The 15,459-nt window shown below is 42.2% G+C and overlaps 1 protein-coding gene across 1 annotated transcript in view; it reads left to right on the top strand.

The window, feature by feature from the left end:
• The first annotated feature begins 508 nt into the window (after nucleotides 1-508).
• SLC1A4 (solute carrier family 1 member 4) overlaps nucleotides 509-15,459 on the top strand; it is a 43,860-nt gene continuing 28,909 nt past the window's right edge. The window contains exons 1-2 of the mRNA XM_060784410.2: nucleotides 509-1,293; nucleotides 14,854-14,896. Of these exons, the coding sequence (XP_060640393.2) occupies nucleotides 761-1,293; nucleotides 14,854-14,896 (576 nt within the window). The 5' untranslated portion in view covers nucleotides 509-760. The remainder of the gene's footprint in view (nucleotides 1,294-14,853; nucleotides 14,897-15,459) is intronic.

Raw genomic sequence — 15,459 nt, forward strand, 5'->3', positions numbered from 1 at the left:
AGTTGGAGCTCCTGGTACAGCTGTACCAGAACAACTACATCGGCTATTGCTGCAAGTAAGGACAGTGTGAATAAATTGCCAATATTTGCTTGAAATAGTGCTTGCAGTTCTGGAGGGACTCTTGATTTTTTGCATCTCATAGACTTAGCATGGGAATTTGGTTAACCAGTTAAAATTCATGAGTAAACCAGGTTTTTTTTAAAAAAAAAATCTGAAACATTTCGGGGGGGGGGGGTTGAACCCCTAAACCCCCCCCCCCCCCCTCGCTACAGGCCTGCTTTCCTGAGTGGAAGGGGTCTTCCTCATTTGAGCGCGAGGCAGGCTGTTCCATCTCTCTCTCTCTCGCGCGCGCGCAGCACTCTTGACAGCAGGTGACGCACAGCCCAGCCCCTTCTTTTCCCCCCTTATCATCTGCCGCCCGGTCGCCCATTTATGGGCAATGAGGGAGGAGCCCGCCCAAAATAACCGACCAATGGGAATGGGAGCTCGCGCTTTCTCGCTCTTTCCAAAGCGTTACCAATAGAAAGCGAGAAGCCTCAGTGCAAGGGAATAGCGGCCCGCTCCTTTTCTCATCCCGCTTGACTCCGTCCACTTCGAAGCCGGCGCTTTAAATCCCCGACGGGGAGGGGGCGAAGGCGGGCTCTGATTGGCCGGTGGGAAGAGGAGGCTGAGCCCAGAGAGCCCTCGCCTTGCATCAGCCGGGTGGTCCGGCGCGTGCTGCTGCTTTCTCCTGCTCCTCTTCTCCTCAGCGCGAGCCAGGATGGAGAAGCCCGGCGAGAGCCGCAATGGCTACCTGTCCGGCGCGGAGGAGGAGGAGGCTGAGGCGGCGGGAGTGGGGCCGCCTAGTTTGCGGAGGCGCCTGCGGGGCTTGGGGCGCTTCGTGCGGCGGCACTGCCTGGTGCTGCTGACGGTGTCCGGGGTGGTGGTGGGCGTGGGGCTGGGGGCGCTGGTGCGGCGGCGGGGCGCGCCCCTCTCGGCGGCGCAGGTGGCCTACCTGGCCTTCCCCGGGGAGATGCTGCTGCGCATGCTCAAGATGGTCATCCTCCCGCTGGTGGTCTGCAGCCTGGTCTCCGGCGCCGCCAGCCTGGACACGCGCTCGCTGGGCAAGCTGGGCGGCATCGCGCTGGCCTACTTCCTCCTCACCACGCTCTTCGCCGCTGCCCTCGCCATCGCCCTGGCCTTCATCATCAACCCGGGGCTGGGCGCCACCGCCCTCAGCAGCCAGCAGCTCGGCCTGGACCAGGACCTGGCCGCCGGCAAGGAGACCGTCGACTCTTTCCTCGACCTGGCCAGGTGAGCCTCCAAGGGAACCGGAAGCCTCCCACCTGGAGTCCAGTTTCTGTCTCCTGCAGAATCCTGGGACTTGTCCATTGGAATGCTCAGGCAGAGCTCCTGGATCTCACTGAACTACAAATCCCAGAATTCTCCAGGAGGCAGCCCGCTGAGAAGATCCTAAGCACCCCTTGCGTACAGCCCCCAGAATTTGGAACAATGACATGTGGGTTGCTTTGAGTTTTCGGGCTGCCATGTTCCAGAAGCATTCCCTCCTGACGTTTGAGCCACATCTATGGCACACAAAGTATTGTGTTATTGTTGTTGAAACTTCAAATATGATGTCATATGACAGGCTTATTACTTATGTACAATATATATATATATGTATCTGGCCCAGCTAACTTATCCGAACACGTCTTTGAGGCACAGCTGGCTGAGTGTCAGCTGCATTAAGATCACTCTGACCCAAAAGGTCATGAGTTCGAAGCCAGCCCGGGTTGGAGTGGGTTTCCAACCAATTGTGTGTAGCCTGTTGTCAACCTTTGCAACCCGAAAGACAGTTGCATCTGTCAAGTAGGGAAATAAGGTACCACCTTAAAGTGTAGGGTGGCTAAATTAACTGATTTATGAGGCCATAAAAAAGACTCCAGCAAAAGCATGCGGGGAATGCGGAAGTGCTTCATCAGTGTCGCAGATGGACGATGAAAGCGACAGCTCCCCTGGCGACCAGAAAAAGTTAAATATCCTCTGTATGTGTCTGTATACGTTGTATGTCAAAATTGGCATTGAATGTTTGCCATATATGTGTACACTGTAATCCGCCCTGAGTCCCCTGCGGGATGAGAAGGGCGGAATATAAAAGCTTTAAATAAATAAATAAATAAATCTGCCTCTATGTCCCACCTCGTAACCTAAGATCATCCGGGGAGGCCGTGCTCTCGCTTCAGCCAACATCATAAATGTGTTTGGTGGGGATGAGAAACAGGGCCTTCTCAGCTGTGGCCCCCTGCCTATGGAATGCACTCCCAAATGAGATAAGATTGACTCCATCCCTCCTGGCTTTCAGGAAGAAATTAAAATTGTGGTTTTGGGACCAGGCTTTCGGACAACAGACATTATTAGCACTTTAGTTAGACATTGACTGGAATGGTGTTACGGCTGATGATACTGTGATACTGTTTTACTGTTTTAATTAACGTTGTATGTACTGTTTTTATCATCTTTGTGGGAGGGTTCTCTCATGTCCCCGCATGAGGAGCTGGAGCTGATAGAGGGAGCTCATCCGCCTCTCCCCGGATTCGAACCTGCGACCTGTCGGTCTTCAGTCCTGCCGGCACAGGGGTTTAACCCACTGCGCCACCGGGGGCTCCGATCTGTTTGATGATTTAAAGAGTCACTTGTAGATGTTTCGAAAGGGTGCTATAGCATATCTATTTTATGTATATTGTTGCTATTTTCATATATGTAATTGTAGTACCAGAAAGTTGTCTCCTGTTGAAATATTAAGAAAAATTCATTACCTGAAGAAGGTGTTTTCATCACCAACATTGAAACAAGGAACTACACCCGGGATACCTTGTTGTAACTGTGTAGAACTCTTCTCTGACACAACTTTGGATGCCACAAATAGTCCTTCGAAAACATCTACAAGTGACTCTTTAAATCATCAAACAGATTGGACTATTATGTTTATCTACATGAATATGGACATTTATCCGTGATAAAGAGAAGTTGTTCCTCTATATTGTGTATATAAGTAATAAACCTGTCATATGACATCATATTTGAAGTTTCAACAACAATAACATAATAATTTGCATATCTTAGTAATAGATATCTGTGTTCTATATATTGCTGCCCACATCTATGGCAAGCATCCTAAGAGGTTGTGAGGTCTGTTGGAAACTAGGCAAGTGAGGTTTATATATCTCTGGAATGTCCAGGGTGTGAGAAAGATCTCTTGTCTGCTTGAGGAAAGTGTGAATGTTGTAATTGACCACCTTGATTAGCATTGAATGGCCTTGCAGCTTCAAAGCCTGGTTGCTTCCTGCCAAGGGTATCCTTTGTTGGGAGGTGTTAGCTGGCTCTGATTGTTTCCTGTCTGGAATTTCCCTGTTTTCTGAGTGGACAATTTCAAGAGAAAGGAGAAAACCATGAAAATGAACAAAATCTATTAAAAGCTCTAAAATCAGGACAGTAAATAAAGAACATCACTCAAAAAATTGGAATTCCAGATAAACTCACAGCAGTCTAGTGATTCCGGCCATGAAAGCTTTCAACAACACAATGGTATTTATTTAATAACATATTTACTCAAGTCTAATGCTCACCTTTTTGAGCTAAATTACATTGCCAAAGTTGGGGTGAACATTAGATTCAATGGTGCATTAGAATTATGCACATAAATCCACCTGAGTGAAAAGGTCCAGAGGAACTTGGATTGCAAAGAGTCCAATCTAGTGGCAGCAATGGCAACCCCAGAGCTCAGTGGCACCTGAAGGAGGAGGAGCCAACAATGTGATGCAGCGGCAAAAAAAGCCAATGGGATTTTGGCCTGCATCAATAGGAGCATAGTGTCTAGATCCAGGGAAGTCATGCTACCCCTCTATTCTGCCTTGGTTAGACCACACCTGGAATATTGTGTCCAATTCTGGGCACCACAATTGAAGAGAGATATTGACATGCTGGAAAGTGTCCAGAGGAGGGCGACTAAAATGATCAAGGGTCTGGAGAACAAACCCTACGAGGAGCGGCTTAAGGAGCTGGGCATGTTTAGTCTGAAGAAGAGGAGGCTGAGAGGAGACATGATAGCCATGTATAAAGATGTGAGAGGAAGTCATAATGAGGAGGGAGCAAGCTTGTTTTCTGCTGCCCTGGAGACTAAGACGTGGAACAATGGCTTCAAACTTCAAGAAAGGAGATTCCACCTGAATATTAGGAGGAACTTCCTGACTGTGGGAGCTGTTAAGCAGTGGAACTCTCTGCCCCAGGATGTAGTGGAGGCTCCTTCTTTGGATGCTTTTAAATAGAGGCTGGATGGCCATCTGTCAGGGGTGCTTTGAATGCAATTTTCCTGCTTCTTGGCAGGTGGTTGGACTGGATGGCTCTTCCAACTCTATGATTCTATTAGGTGGATTCAGCCATTCCTGCTGCTTTGCCGCAGATCCTGCCTCCTGGACAGCCCTTAGGACCTCTTGCCCTCCCCTCCCCAGTTCAGTCCCTCATGAATGGGAAATATGCGAGGGTAGCGAGTTCACCAGCCTCGGTTTTACATAGGGACACCACTTCCCAAATTGCCTCATTCATACTGTCTGCCTCCCTGACGTGCTATACATGGGTGCATTACATTAAAGGACAAATCCATTTTGTGTAATTTGCACCTTCAGAATTACATCTGATGGCACATTATTCTTGAGTAAATATACGTAAATTCAGTAAGACCTTCGACAAAGTCTCCCATTATTTTCTTGCAAGCAAACTAGTCAAATGTGGGTGAGTCAATGCTACTATTAGGTGGATCTGTAATTGAATAAGCGACCAAATCCAACAGGTGCTCACCAAAGGTTCCTCTCCATTCGAGAAAGAAGTGACCAGGATGTCCTGCACAAACAAAGTTTTGACAGTTTAATAAACTTTTCCCATGTTTATATGATAGAACCAATTAGGAAATGACATTTATAACCCAGGAACAAACAGCATGTTACATAGTGTTATCAATGGCTTTATTTAGTATGCAATTATAGCAATTTTATTTTTCAAAAGCAGCTTTTCGAGCTTTTCTCTGCTCTAGTTGTGTCCTCCGTATTTCCAGGTCCTGACTTTTGTCATTTAGACTGATGAAAAAGAGCAGACCATACAACCTGTCACCAAACCTTGATACCTGCCCAATTTGTTAAAAGTTCAGAAGTACTGTGGTTTTTAATTCCGAATATGTTTTAATGGATTTTAACTGCGAATTTTTAGTGCTGTTTGTGTTTAATTCTATTTTAATGGTTGCATATTTGTATATTTTGAATTTATAGTAATGCTTTTATGTCGAGCTGCTCTGAGTCCCCTTTGGGGAGATAAAGCAGGGTATAAAGTCAGCATGTGAATTAATGAACAAAATAACTAAACTAAGATTTGTGGTGTTGATTGTGGAAAGATGGTTAAAACACAGTGTAAAGGCTAACGTCAGTGCCATGCTGGACCCTAGACTTCATGCTTTGCAAAAGCAAAAGTGCCTTGGTGAAAATCCATACAGAGTGATAGAAAAAGTGTTGATTTCAGTAAAAACAATTCTAGAAGAGGAACCATGTTACTCCATTGCAGCAGAAAAAAGAAATCCATGTGACACCTTAAGGACTGACAGATGTATAATGGCTTAAATGGTTAACGGTTTGGATTCTAGTGAGTGTAGCAAATCCTCTCTTGGCAGATATTTGTGTCCCCCTATTGTGCCCCCCCCCCCATGCAGACACACACTATACAAGGTAGATATAATAATAAGTCACATGTATATGATTGCAATTTCTACCTTGTAAGCATTTGAGCTTTTTGTAGAACTTCTGTATCTTTATTTTTCTCTCTGTATATAGATTATCTGCCAGCTAAAGGATTGATTGTTACAAAATCTAGTTGGCTTATGGAAGCACGCCTCCACAGATCTGTTAGTCTTTAAAATGCTCTTTGTTTGTTTTACGAAATAGTTTCCTTTTGCATGCTTATTTCACATTTGAATCTCCAGTAGTCACCAAGCTAGGTGCGTTGATCAGATCCCCATGTTGACTTGTGACACTGAAATTATTTCTGAGACTCTAGACTTCTCAGGGAATTGCCTACCAGCAGCAAAACATGTTAGCCACCAAGCCGAATTTGTACTAATAATGTTCATACAGTAGAGTCTCGCTTATCCAACCTTCGCTCATTCAACGCTCTGTATTATCCAACGCAGTCTGCCTCCCGCCCAGATCCACAGCTGTTTCAATACATTGCAATGTTTTGGTGCTAAATTTATAAATTCAGTAATTACTACACAATGTTACCATGTATTGAACTGCTTTTTCTGTCGATTTGTCATAAAACATTTGGTGCTTAATTTGTAAAATCATACTGTAATTTGACGTTTAATAGGCTTTCCTTAATTCCTCCTTATTATCCAACATTTTCGCTTATCCAACGTTCTGCCAGCCCGTTTATGTTGGATAAGTGAGGCTGTAATAATAATTATTTATTTATATCCCACCCCATCTCCCCAGAAGGACTCGGGCTGGATTATAACATACATAAATACAATGGACAATTTGTACTGTCAGTAAAATTGAGAAGAATATGATAAGTTTCTCACAAAGGCGAGAGGAAATCTTATCTAGTTCAACACATTTGAAAAAGGAAGGAAAAAATATTTATGACCTTTCATTTGCAGTAAAATAAGCTGGGATACAGTGGCTAAAACCTCATTTTTGTTGGCTGGTTTTAACCCCATTCTGACGACACAAGTTGCCCTTTATTTGTTTAAAACTGCTAAAAGGAGATCAGAGTACATAGATCAGTTTGGGGTGCAGTGTAGGGGAGACGAGGATAGTTGATGCATATATCTATGGATAAGCTACATTGGTTTTAAGTTGATAAATTCCTATATATTTGTATAATAGGACCAGATGTATGTTGTATGTTGTGTTTGCACTGTCTGTTTTTGATAAGGCCAACTGGCTAATCAATAAAATTGTTGTTGTAGTTCAACACATATTATTCTGATAGCTACATCTGTGTTTTGAGCAGTGCATGATTATTTTAAAAATCAATTAAAATGCCAGGATATCACAATGGCTAGCTTTAACTTATTCAAAGATATGTAGTCCAAGTCAGCAGAAAAGGGAAAGTGTGTTGTCTTAAGAGCAAAATATATTTTTAAAAGCTTCTTGATTTAGAAATAAAAGACACAGAGAGAAGGAGGAGTTAATGAAATTGTGGTAAATTAAGCAGAAGGCTTCATAACCTTTAACTATATAAACACAGATGTCCTGCTCCCATGCAGAAAAAACAAGATGGGTTGGGAGTACCAAAGTATTTGATCATCAGATATGAATGTTGCTGCACTGTTCATTGTTTGAGCCAATAATTATGTAATAATGTACACCACAATCCCAAGACCAGTTAATACCTCATTTTCTCAGGAACAAAACATTGTACTTTGAATTCTGGAAAGATGCAGTATGTCCTCCACAGAAGTGCTGCCATGAGAAAAGGTTCTGCATCCTCAGTGTCAACTTAATTTATTTGTAAAAGTTTTTTTCTTCACAGGACCCCTTAAGTTGTACCTAGTTGTGGAAGGAAACAGAACATTATTTTTCATCTTAGCACCTGAAGTTTAAATAGGGACTTAAAGACATATATTGTTTGCATACATTGAGCCCTTTCATCTCCCCTCAACCCCAAATAGCTTCATAAATGGCCTGGAGGAAGAATTAAAAAACCCAAGTCTAACTTAAAAACATACAAGCTTATAAATTCTTACAGGTTTCTGCATTTCTGATGTCCCAAGATATCTCTCAAGCAAGATTTATGTATATTTTAAAAGGCCTTTATTGATAGTTGTTGGAGGAACAGTATGATATTTTCAGTCATAATTATTTCACACCAGGATCAAGGCCTTGGAACATCACATATTTTTCAGGCCTTACAAATCCCATAGAGAGTTGTGGATAGTTAGCTTTTACAGCAGGGGTGGGTGACAGTGGCTTTCCACGTAGTATTGGACTGCATCCTCCATCATCCGTAGCCAAAATAGTAAGTGGTAGAGGATTGTGAAAGTTGTAGTTCTGTAAACTTTGCTCAGCTTGCTCAGAAATTTAATAGATTTGAGCTATTAATGGTTTAGTATTTTAGTGCCAAAGAACTAATGTATAAATATGTATAAATATGTGTAAAATAATGTATAAATATCAGGGACACTTTTATTTGATGTACAGTATGATTCATGTATTCACAAGGAATATGATTCAATTGGAATGGTGATAGTGAAGTCCCCACTTTATGTGACCTCCTTGGAGTGCTGTTAACTGCAGAGTATGAGAAAGGACAGCTGTACACTCTGCACTTGGCCTTCCTGCTCCCCTGTGGTTTACAGAAGGGCAAGGAAAGAAAATGAAGTCAAAAGAAATGGTAGAAAAAGTCTCAGAAAATGTCTGGATTGGAGCCACACCTAATGCTGTGACTCCAATCGAGACTCCACCAGAAAGAGACACAGCTCAATATGGTCACATATCTTCCAGAAAAATTATAACCAATGGTTGGAAATTAAGTTTTTGCCCCAGTTCTGGAAAGGGTTATAGCTTAGTTTTAAACCACATGCAAATAGTACTATCCCATGATTCATTTCCCAGCATTTCCAAATGGAGCTAGAGGCACTCTAGTCTGAAGTCCTTGAGATATTATGACAGACCTTCTCTAATGAGAAGAAGATTCCTATGAGGTTGGCTTGAAAGAGGCAAGACAAGAACAGGAATCTTGTAGTAGACAGCCTCCTTGGTGATGACTCGAAGCAATATGTATTGGAGGGGTGGAGTGTAGTTACGAGAAGCAGGGAACAAGTAATGAGATGTTGACACATGGACTTGTGTGTGCCAGAAGGACTGCTGAGAGAGTCCCTGCCAGTAAACTGCTTCTCTCAGGTGCAATCTTGGCAGTGTTTGAGTGCCAGTCCTATATAGGCTTCTCCACCCTTCAAGGAGTTAATTACTTGGGACCTCTAGCTTACCTGAAAGATTTACTTCTGGACAGGCCCGTAGCCAGGATTTTGATTTGGGGGGGGGGGGGGGCTGAGTGAAAGAGGGTCTAGCCTAGCAAACCTTTTGTATCATTACCCCAATACCCCCATGCATATGGGATATATTGAGTATGGTGATCAGATCATGATATGTATAAACATAACAGTTTAAATAATGCACCAGTAAGGCCTTCTCGTGGACCACCATGAGAATTTCAGGGGGGGTGAAGCCCCTCGAGCTCCCCCCCCCCCCCCCCCGGCCACATGAAGCTTCTGGACATTCCTGTCTGGATCTGTTTCTTTGTATATGTTTCCAAGGGTTAGGCACTGATGAACAGCGAGATAACAATAGAAACTGTAAGAAAGGATATTTACATTCAGATTGGCCCTGCAAATGGGTCCTTTGGTCTCACTTAATTTGTTTAACTTTTTGCTCTGACTTCTTTGAGAATTAATTGGTTTGAAAAGATGAGCTGGCTGTCATGCTGTCAGGTACTAGAAGGCAAACAACTCAATTGGATTTTAAATACATTATTGCAGATGCGCTTTTGCCTGAGATTTTCAAGTGCACTGAATTTTGTTGGGTTTATAAAGATAATTTGTTACCATTAGTGGTGCTGCATGAGCCACTCTACATTCTTAGGGATTAAGCATGTGGTTTTGAACTGAAAGCCACAAGGTAATCCTTTCTCCAGGATAGACCACATTTGAGAGGACTAATTCTGGCTTAATATGCATGAGTTATGTCATATAATCCAGCCCCTTCACTTCTACTTCCCTTGTTTCTTTACATGAGTGAACTGTACTGAGCCAAAACTTTTTGATACATCTGAGCCATGGGACTACATGAGCATCACAGACCTTTCATTCCTTCCCTGTGCTAAATAAGTTGGCAACACACTCAGACACACTGAATCAAGATAGCTGCTCTCACCGGTACTGTCAAGCAGACTTTTCTCGAGTCTGCAGCCAACTAGTTGGCAGCTATACTGTTGTGCATACATGAAGATATAGGCTGAGAGGGGCCAGCAGGTAGTCAAGCAGGGTATCTGACATGATGACACTGCTGGAGTCATATAGTCCGCAGACTCCCGCCTCCCCAGGATGAGTAGTGACCAGGCTGAACATGAGATTTTGGGAGCTGGTTTACTTTAAACATTTTACTCTTTTCAATGCCTGTATTGGAGAATGCCCTGAAGCCATGGTCACTAATCAGCTTTGTGTTTCAGGCAATATTTGTGCAGAGTTCTCAGCCTTAACAGAGACCAGGGACCTCATCACATTGATGAGATCCCCAAATCGATTTGCCACCTCACCAGCAGTGACACCCATGGGGAAACATCACCATGTGGCTTTCCTCCACACCGGCTCCATAATTCCTAATAGAACACAGGAGGCCAAGTGTCATAACACGCTTGCACCCTAGTTGAACCCTGTTGGAAGTGAGCCTGTCTTGTCTGATGGGCATTATGTCCTCTAAATGCACTTTACACTTAGGATTGCTTGTACGCTTTCACCAACACCCCATCTCTCCTCTCTTGTTTATGACTAGCATTATTTTTAAACTTTAATTGCATTTGGCCCAGCCATAGATTTTAAAATGTGTGTTGTATTACTGTTATTGTTATTGCTTTTTTTGTTTATGAGTTTTATTTTAATTGTTTATTGTTGTTGTTATTGCTTGTATTGATGTATTGTGGGCTCAGCCTCATGTAAGCCGCACCAAGTCCCTTGGGGAGATGATAGTGGGGTACAAATAAAGCTTTATTATTATTTATTAATGTGGGGCTCCATCATTACAATGCTGAAAATTACTCGTGTGATGAGGTCATAGGTCTTTTTTCTGTACTATGAGCAAACACAGATTTGGGGGTTTTAAAAACTCTGAGTAGAACAAAGGTATGTTAGAGAGGAGCCCCCAGTTCCGCAGTGGGTTAAACTCCTGTGCTGGCAGGACTGAAGACCGACAGGTCACAGATTCGAATCTGGGGATAGCGCGGATGAGCTCCCTCTATTAGCTCCAGCTCCTCATGTGGGGACATGAGAGAAGCCTCCCACAAGGATAAAAACATCAAAACATCCGGGCGTCCCCTGGGCAACGTCCTTGCAGACGGCCAATTCTCTCACACCAGAACCGACTTGCAGTTTCTCAGGTTGCTCCTGACATGACAAAAAAGAGAGAGAGAGAGAGAGAGAGGAGATGCATGGCTGTGGGTGAGTTTGCCTTTAATGTCAGTCTGTGAGAATTGCCTTTTTCTGTGTATTAATATTTTCAGCTCAAGGGGGATGCATCTAGCCCAGGCTTGGACAAACTTTAACTCTCCAGGTGTTTTGGACTTCAACTCCCAGAAATCCCAGCCAGCTTATCAGCTTTTAGGAATTGTGGGAGTTGAAGTCCAAAACTCTTGGAGAGCTGAAGGTTGCCTATGCCTGACTACTACAACCCCCTTACAGGCTGGAAGATACTGCTGAAGCACCCTCCAAAAAATGACAGTCAACAATAGCCTTTATACAAAGTGTCTGTGCGCTGCACTCACTGGTTAGCAAATAGCTTTTAATAGTAGTCATGCTTTGAAATGAACAAGGCTCAGATGTTGAAGATCCCTAATTCATTCCCTATAAACCAAGCCATGGACTCTTTCCCAGTGTGGGTTTAGACAGAATCCTTCATAGTGTCTTTATGCACTTTGGTATAACACTGTGAAGTTTGTTTGTGTATTGTTTATAGAAGGCAGAAGGAGCATTTGCCTGTCTTCTCCCATGGAAGAAAATGAGGCACAGAATGAGTAGGTGACATTTAAGCGTTTGTGTGACCTTGGTGTGGGAGTTGACAGATTCTGTGCTTCCAGATGCCCATCCTTAATGTTTTACTCCTCTCCTCTTTCATTGTATTACAAGATTCTTTGTGGCCACTTGTGATACCTGCCAACCATTCGGGCAAAAGAGGAATATAACAACAGTATATAGGCATAGACTTGAAATTACTTTCCCGTATATGTGTGTTGGTTGGGGTATTTTTATAGAGAAAACTGACTGATAAATGCCTTAAATAAAAGTATGGTCAGCCTTGGAGAGCACTTTGTTGAATTAAAAAAGGAAGATATCTTATCAGTTTACTATACTTGTGAACTGCATTCTCTATACAGGTTATATTCATGTATGTATGTATACAGCAGTTCTTGATATCGGTTTGAATTATTTCCTTTTCTAGTGCAATTAAGGTGAAACAGCAAGAGAGAAAGCTGGAACATACTGAATAGAAACAATCCCCTAGACAGTTGTGTACTTTAGCATAGTTCACTGTCTGTGGGAAAGTTCACACTATGTGAATTAAGCAGGGAACTGATGACCCAACGCTTTATCTGTTCTGAGGATAGTGGCTCTTCTTTTTTGTCAGACCAATCTTTCTGGGTCAGTTTCTCTTGAACACAAGAGGCCCAGTAAATTTATATTCTCACTGCCGTTTAAAGACTGTAATCTCAGATTTTATTTTTTCATGGGTTTGGTAACACACTTGAGCTATTTGCTCTACAGGTATAGAGCAAACAGCACGTTATTTCGCTTGTTCCTGTGTGCTGAACTAGATCGTGCAGTGGATGTGTCTGTTTATGCTGCTTATACTATTGGTTACTGTTGAAGTTCAGTTCTAGGGTTGAGAGAAAGACTGAGAAACAGCCTTTTCATTATTTCCTCTTTAACATTCTGTGCATCGCACCCTTCATCTCAAGGCAAACCAATACAGAGGCACATTTAAGATGACTGATGACTATTCAAATCTCTGAGTTGGATTCTGTTTTTCCTCTGCCTTGCTCCAATTCAATGTACTATAATACATTGTGATTCTCTATGAACTTTAAATATAGAGAAACTTCTTGTCATTTTTACAAGATTTAATGCGAGCACACAAATTCTTCACTGAAAAAAATGTGTAGCAGTTGGATGGTTTAGAGCAGTGGTTCCCAACCTTTATTTGACCAAAGGCCACTTTGACCAGGGCCCACTTTGAACAGGGTTCATTTTGACCAGGACCCACTTGACCAAGACCACTTTGACAAGGGCCAACTTTGATCAGTGCACTCTTTCACCAGGGACCACTTAACCAGGCCCACTTGACCAGGGCCCACTGTGACTAGTGCCTACTTCAACAGGGAGCATTTTGACTGGGGACCACTTTAACCAGGGACCACTCTCCAACATTAGTACCAAAAGGTGTGAGGCTTGTCAGCTCTGCAGAAAGGAGCAGAAATAAAATAAAATAAATAAAGAGGAAGAAGGTTTGCAGCCCAGATTTTCGTTCTCATGACCCACAGCTGGGCCCACAGGTTGGGAACCAGTTTTAGAGGGTTCTAGAAAATAGAAATAATGTGTAATTGTTACTGCCTGATGGTCATTTGGTACTAGTATAACATTGTTCCTTGTCTGGAGTAATTATAAAGTAGGCAGGGAAACTGTGAAGGACAAATCTCTCCTCCATCCTTTCCCGAGAGTATATTTGTACGTGTTATGCAGAATTCATTATTTAGTATTGTTTATAATATCCCACTATGTCCCACAATTTTTGTTCCTGGGTTATAAATGTCATTTGCTAATTGGTTCTATCATAGAAACATCGGAAAAGTTTATTAAACTGCAAAAACTTAGTTTTTGTGGGAAAGCCTTCAGCACATTTTGCTTTGGGTTTTCAACCAATATCTCAGAGTCTCAACCAATTTAACATAGTTTGTGGCAGCCACAAAAATGATGTTTCTGGATTATAATAACTACTTTCAAAGTAAGTATCACACAATTAAACAGGAAATAACACTTTCAAACCAGGAACAGAATTTTCTTCAAAATTTGTTACATAGTGTTATGGCTCTGGAGGCCAGGGTTCAAGTTCTCACTAAACCTTTGAAACCCTCTGGGTGACCTTGGGCAGTGTGTCTCACTCTCCCAGCAGCAGAAGGAAGTCATGGCAAAATCCCCCCTGAACAAATTTTGCCAGAAAAACCTGTGGATAGGTTTGCCTCAAAAGTTCCAGAAATCCAAAACGACTTGAAGGCAAACAGCAGTGTTGTATTACAAAATGTAGCAGTCAGAGGATCCGTTAAGATTTACATTGTGGGAAAGCTCTAGGCCAGGGGTCCTCAAACTTTTTAAACAGAGGGCCAGGTGAAAGTCCCTCAAACTATTGGAGGGCCGGATTATAATTTGAAAAAAACATGAATGAATTCCTATGCACACTGCACATACCTTATTTGTAGTGCAAAAAAAAAAACCCTTTAAAATAATACAATAATTAAAATGAAGAACAATTTTAACAATTATAAACTTGTTATTATTTCAATGGGAAGTGTGGCCCTGCTTTTAGCTGATGAGATAGGATTGTTTTTGTTGTTGTGTGCTTTCAAGTAATTTCAGACTTAAGTTGACCCTGAGCAAGGGTAGATTAAATGACCTTGGAGGGCCGTATCCAGGCCCCGGGCCTTAGTTTGAGGACCCGTGCACTAGAGGTGCAAAAATGCCATGCTTAGAGAGTTGAACTTATTTTAAAAAATAGATTTACTGTTTCTGGAAAATGGGGTATAGTAGTTTAAAACAATAACTGTTGATTCAGCTATAATGAATTTGTATGTTTTGCAATAGTATGTTCTCTGATGGAATTCAGGTCCACTCAAGCTTAATAAACTAAATCAAGAATTAATGTATATGGCATTTTGCCCTGTTAATGCAGAACTAATGCTTTAATCCTACTTTAGGCCTAATAGTGTTCTAATGTGAAAACAATTACGTTTTAGGTTGTAGTCAGTTCATAATCTTTGGGTTTTTTTGTTTGTGTTTGATTTTTGCAGGAACTTGTTTCCGTCAAATCTCATCGCTGCAGCCTTTCGATCGGTAATGCCTATTTTATTTTTATATTTTCATTTGGACCAAAATGTCTGGAATGTTTCACAAAAAGATCCTCATTTGTTCTAAAGAGATGTTATCTTATATAAATAAAAATGTAATGTTCATTTGTGGGATTAACAGAACTCAAAAACCATTGGATGAATTGACACCAAATTTGGACACAAGACACCTAAAAACCTAATGTATGTACTTCACTAAAAAAAAGATTTTGTCATTTGGGAGTTGTAGTTGCTGGGATTTATAGTTCACCTACAATCAAAGAACATTCTGAACCCCACCAACGATGGAATTGAACCAGACTTGGCACACAGAACTCCCATGACCAACAGAAAATATTGGAAGGGTTTGGTGGGCATTGACCTTTGGTTTCGGAGTTGTAGTTCACCTACATCCAGAGATCACTGTGGACTCAAACAATGATGGATCTGGACCAAACTTGTCACTGATACTCAATATGCCCAAATATGAACACTGGTGGAGTTTGGGGAAAATAGAATCTTGACATTTGAGAGTTGTAGTTGCTGGGATTTATAGTTCACCTACAATCA

This window comes from Anolis sagrei, chromosome 1, assembly GCF_037176765.1.
Source record: "Anolis sagrei isolate rAnoSag1 chromosome 1, rAnoSag1.mat, whole genome shotgun sequence".
Lineage (NCBI taxonomy): Eukaryota > Metazoa > Chordata > Lepidosauria > Squamata > Dactyloidae > Anolis > Anolis sagrei.